The sequence below is a fragment of the Fulmarus glacialis genome, unplaced genomic scaffold, assembly GCF_000690835.1.
Source record: "Fulmarus glacialis isolate BGI_N327 unplaced genomic scaffold, ASM69083v1 scaffold11771, whole genome shotgun sequence".
In the NCBI taxonomy this organism is placed as follows: Eukaryota; Metazoa; Chordata; class Aves; order Procellariiformes; family Procellariidae; genus Fulmarus; species Fulmarus glacialis.
The window spans coordinates 23,254-28,325 of record NW_009193432.1 but is presented as its reverse complement, the minus strand read 5'-3'; the positions used below and the strand labels follow the sequence as shown (position 1 = coordinate 28,325).

Below are 5,072 nucleotides of genomic sequence, written 5' to 3'. Positions count from 1 at the left end.
CTGGGTGTGCGCGGTGGTCTGGGCTGTTGTGGAGCCTCAGTGGTATTTATAAGGGGGTTACAGCCCTGGCAGGGTGCTGGGGGTCCTTAAGCAAGTCCTATGTTTGTAAGGTAAAATCCCACTCTCTTTAATTGGGTTGTAAAATGCAAACTAATGAGCCCAGCCCTGTTAAACCTGGGGAGGGACTGGAAGGAGAGCTTCCATGAATTAATGCTGCTTGAGAAGCGATGGTGGTACAACCGAACAGCAAAAGTACCTGCTGTCTCCTCCCCCAGGCCACCAGTGGCAGCACGAAAGAGCCCCTTGTAGGTTAACACTCGACTGCAGAAAACCTGGAAACAATTACATGTGACATGAGGTGCTGTTATTAGATCTGCTGAGATGAGATAAGGTATTGCTGCTGTTCTCTTTAATTCTCCCTCTCCATGCAGCAAAACAAAACTGGAGCTCATTTAATGGAGAGGTAAAAAAAGAAGCAATAAAGCTGAACTTGGATATGTACCAAGAAATGTGTTCATGTAAATAGGCCATAATATTTGCATGAAGTGTAAATGAAACGGTAAGTAAAATAACAATCTTATCTATGTACAAGAGACAGACATGCATTAGGTAAGAACTGTAAATATGTTTCTTACTCTAACCAGTAGTTTGCGAATTCGTGTAATAGTCTACCAAGCCTGGGTGTCTTACCACCTACTGTGAGTGTTTTGGAACTGGAATGGAGATATTTTGCAGTGAATTTTCATAAACTTAATTACCTTTTAAGTCACCTTTTTGTTGCTTTAATAGTCAAGCCTTTCAAAGCTAAACAAAAACCCTTGCCTTTTCTTTACCGTCAGAGTAGAAGATTGACAGTGATATCTGCTGGCTCTCTCTTCAGTCTTGATGCATAGCCATGGATAAAGTCACTTAAGGTTTTCTTTTTTCAGTGCATCCTATTGGTAATCTGAAGTATGGAGCTTCAAGTTGTCATGTCAGTTTGGTTTTTATATGTTCTTACTGGTTCATGGAAGTTCAGTAGGAGTAAAACTTGCCTGGTTTTCTTGGAAGATTGGACACTAAATTAGTGTTTAACTAGTACTTCTGATGCTTCATAAAAATGTATTTTAAACAATCAGTCTTTTTTCTTGGTGGTGTAAAGGATGGAATTCATGTTCTGTTTTTCTCCTTCTGCCCCCTTCTTCATAAACTCCGTCTAGTGACAACCCAAGTGTCTGTCTTTCCACAGATGTCATCTGGGTGATCCTCAGCGTGGAAGTTGGAGGACTTCTAGGTGTAACACAGCAGCTGTCATCCTTTGAAACAGAGTTCAACACGCAACCACATCGCAAGGTAGAAGGAAACTTTAACCCATTCGCCTCTCCACAGAAGAACAGGCAACCAGATGAAAACAACCTAAAAGACCCTGGGGGTTCCGAGCTAGGCACAATCAGCAAAAACACATGGGGGCCTGCTCCTGACCAAATTGAACAAGATCAGAATGGACTGTCACAAAACTCTGTAAATCTCTCCCCCAGCAGTCACTCGAACAACTTGTCGGTAGTGACATACAGTAAGGTAGGTGCCCTGGGAGAACAGGAGAATGGGTAGGTGATGAGACTGTGATGTATGTAATAGTTCTTCGTTACAAACTGCAAAGCCCTTCCCTTCTGCTTCTGCCAGACCTGCTAAGGAAGGTTTTGAATTTGACTGTCTGACTCTGCCAACTCCTCATGTTATATTAAAATATTTTTGCCTCTGATAGACTCTACCAGATCCACCTTTTTGTTTTTGCTTCAAGTCCTTCTTAAAATTTATATAATCTTGTCTGGGTGCTGTAACTATTAGTGGCTGGAGCCTGCTCCAGTTGCGTGTGCAAATAAGTCAAAATATCTCTCTAGATGTGCTCCTGAGTTTTACATAGTTTTGAAAAGATAAAAAATAACCACACCCCCAAAACCTAAGATTAACCAGATAACTTCTTTTTAGCTGGTGTGGGGAGACTACAGAGCTCAACATTTTGATCCCAGAAGCTACCTGTCAGGAACAGTCAATCAAAGGACTATTCCTGTCTGTGTCCTTGTCTTGTTTATAATTGTAGGTGACTTTTAAATTATCTTTACTTTAAATCTCTCTCAAAAGCTTGCTTGGTGGATGCTATATGAGTCTGAGTGATATTTTGACTGTTTTTATTTGCTTGTGTGTGAAAAATGAATTGCAGGATTATTTACAATTCAGAATCCACCTGTTAATGCAGCCAGTATGTGTAGGTGTGTACTGTCGTATGTCAAACTAGTTTGATTTTTAAAATCCTTTAAAAATGCTTTACTGTACTTTAAGCAGGCTGTGTAGGACAATAACACTTGGTTGCTGAATGACTTAATAAAGCCCTAATGTTAGTTCACCTACAGCACTTTAGTTCCTAACTGGATGAACTGCCTGTCCTCTACCAGTGGATCATATTTTAGTGACCTACTTTGCACCAGGGCTATGCATTTTTTTTTTTACTGATGGCATGCGTGGGATTAACTGTTTGACAGACTACCAATCACCCTTTTTGTGTTTTGCACCCCAAACATAAATTGCTATAAGCTGTATTGGCTCCTGCTTCAAGATTCTCGCTCACTGAAAGTGAAATGGATGGCTTAGGAAATGATTAAAAAATAAAGCCTTTCACCTATCAGTTCAAATACAGCCTGATTTAGCAGTGACTGAAAGTCACTGCCTTTCGGTGGTTGCTTGGTGGATAGCAGTGTTCCCTGAAGAGACAGGCCATTGTCTGACTGCAGAGGCTTATATACTGATACTGCTTCTCTGCATAAACTTTATCTCAGGTGCTTCAGGTGGGGAGTACTGCTCTGCGGCTGTCTGTTGTACATATCCCAGCAAAGACTGGTATCAGCTCTGTGTAGCAGTTGATGAAAAATAAAAATCAGTTACGACGTACAGCTTTGGTGAGATAGTGGACTTGCCTAAGCCTTTCATAGCTAAAATGCTAGGTTTAATTTAGGCGGCAAAACTCAATTCCTCCACTTTTGGGGGTCAGCGTTAGGCTGGAGGTGGCTTTCTTCCCCCCTTACCTATTTTCTGAGTGCAGAGCTTGGCAATTGCTTCATAGCTGATCTGCACTTGCAGGTGAATAGATGTGGAACTGCTAATACATGCACTTCTGAGAAAGTTCCTGTGTAGAAATTCTGGATGTGGAGTTTTGGCAGTAATGTGGCCTTCAGTTTTCACTAGGTCTCTCCCTGCGGTATATATCCTTACACTTCCTAGTGAGAGGAGAGTGGGTGGGCACCAGGAGGTAAAGTGTACCAACAGACTCTCTTGGCTGAGGAGTAGATGCTTTGTCTTTTCTAAGAACATAGGTGTAAGAAACCGATACCTATTGGAGGTGCAGAGGATATAGCAAAGGTCAGCTGTACTGTGGCAAAGAAAAGCCAAAAAGGAGAGTGGAGCACTACCAGAGAGGATTTCACTAAATTTAAGTAAGCTAGTGTAGCTAGTAACCCAAAGTTCATGATCAGTATTCTTATGAGATGTGGGCCATGATAATCTAACCTCAGATGTAGGGTAGGTGGCCTTTCTCCCTTTTTTTGTTGTTGTTGTTTTGGTTTGGGTTTTTTGTTTCTTTTTGTGTTTACAGAATATTCTTGGGTGGATTTGAGGTGGATTATCTGAGATGAAAGCAGAAATTCTGTTTCTTGCTTGCTTCAGAAGGGATAATTTTCCTTCCTTTTTGGAGATGGGGTGGGGTATGTAAACGTTCATGGATTTTTGAGGGTTTTTTGTCTCTACTGCAGTGTTTCTATTTGTGACATAATAAAACAAGTTAGCTTTTCCTTTGGAGACCGTTATTAAGGTAGGTCTGAAGATCAGAGTCCTGTTCCAGCCTTGCCTTTCCTGTCCAGGGCAGGAGGCATTCTGCCACAGACTTAATATTCATATTGGTACAATATTGTTTCTGTACTGAACAAGTTTGAGTAGGTTTGACATCCTAGATACTTGCTCTCGTTTAAAATTGCAGGTGAACATGCTCACCTTCCCTGCTTTAGGTCTAGTCCTATTGCATGCCGCCTTCCTGCAATCTGGAAAAGAAGATATTTATGTTTTTTCTAAAAAGGGGTAATGTGTAAGCAGTATTCCCAGCTGGGGATACTGCTTAAGCAGAAAAGGGCTTATTGGAGGTGATGTCAGAAGTATTAAACCACCTGATCAGCAGATGGTGTTCCAGTACCTGTTAGGAAAAGCTATATCTGGCCCATCTTCCCCACTTCCCTGGGGACTTGACCTGTACTCTGCTGCTTGAGAGATGGAAAGAAAACTACTACATTTGGAGCTGCTGTCTTGCGGTTGAATATTGATGTGAAAGGCTTTATTTCAAGTTCTAGGAGCAGACAAGAGAGTACTGTGGGTTGGTTATGTAGTTGCACGTTAGGATTCCTGGATTTTATTTATCTTGAGCAGGACCTCTAATATTTTTGTCTGCTTTCATGTACCCGGAGAATGGAGTGAATCCCTAGTCACTTTTGACACACCATTTGGGGAGATACAGCAAAGGGGCTGGGTAAAGTCTAGTTAAGGTGTTCAGAAGGTCCTATATCCTGTATTTGTAAGTAGTATAAGCCCGTAAATATTTCCCAGATCACTGTGGAGGCTTCCTCTCTGCCAAGAGATCGTGGAGAACCCCAGTCATGCAGTTGCATGAGACCATGAAATCTTTGAGATAAAACTAGCAGTTTCTGGCATCTGCAGCTGTAAAACATACTAGAAGTTGTCAGGCTTTGTCTGTATTAGTTCTCCCTCTGGTGCAACTGAGCAGGTGTGACTTGCCCTCTTAAAATTCCCCATTGGAGTCAGGATCTCAGTGACACTGACGTGCCATCTGCTGCTGGATTAGACAAGTATATCAATGTTTCACATGTAGAGACATTAAAAATGCTTTTATATAGCAGCATAGAGTACATGGTTTGGATGTTCTGCTCAGTGAAACAAACTTTCCTAAGAAAAAACCCAAAACAAACAAAACAAGATGCTGAATTCCCGGTAAGCGGATAAGATGAAACCTGTGATATGGTTGAAACAAACTGATT

At 41.5% G+C, this 5,072-nt stretch overlaps 1 protein-coding gene across 1 annotated transcript in view; it reads left to right on the top strand.

Annotated features, from left to right (window-relative positions):
* Positions 1-1,228: 1,228 nt before the first annotated feature.
* Positions 1,229-5,072, top strand: part of LOC104083817 (chromosome unknown open reading frame, human C6orf106) — a gene marked incomplete at its 5' end in the record, with an annotated part of 9,630 nt that continues 5,786 nt past the window's right edge. The window contains one exon of the mRNA XM_009587454.1: positions 1,229-1,557. Within this exon, the coding sequence (XP_009585749.1) occupies positions 1,229-1,557 (329 nt within the window). The remainder of the gene's footprint in view (positions 1,558-5,072) is intronic.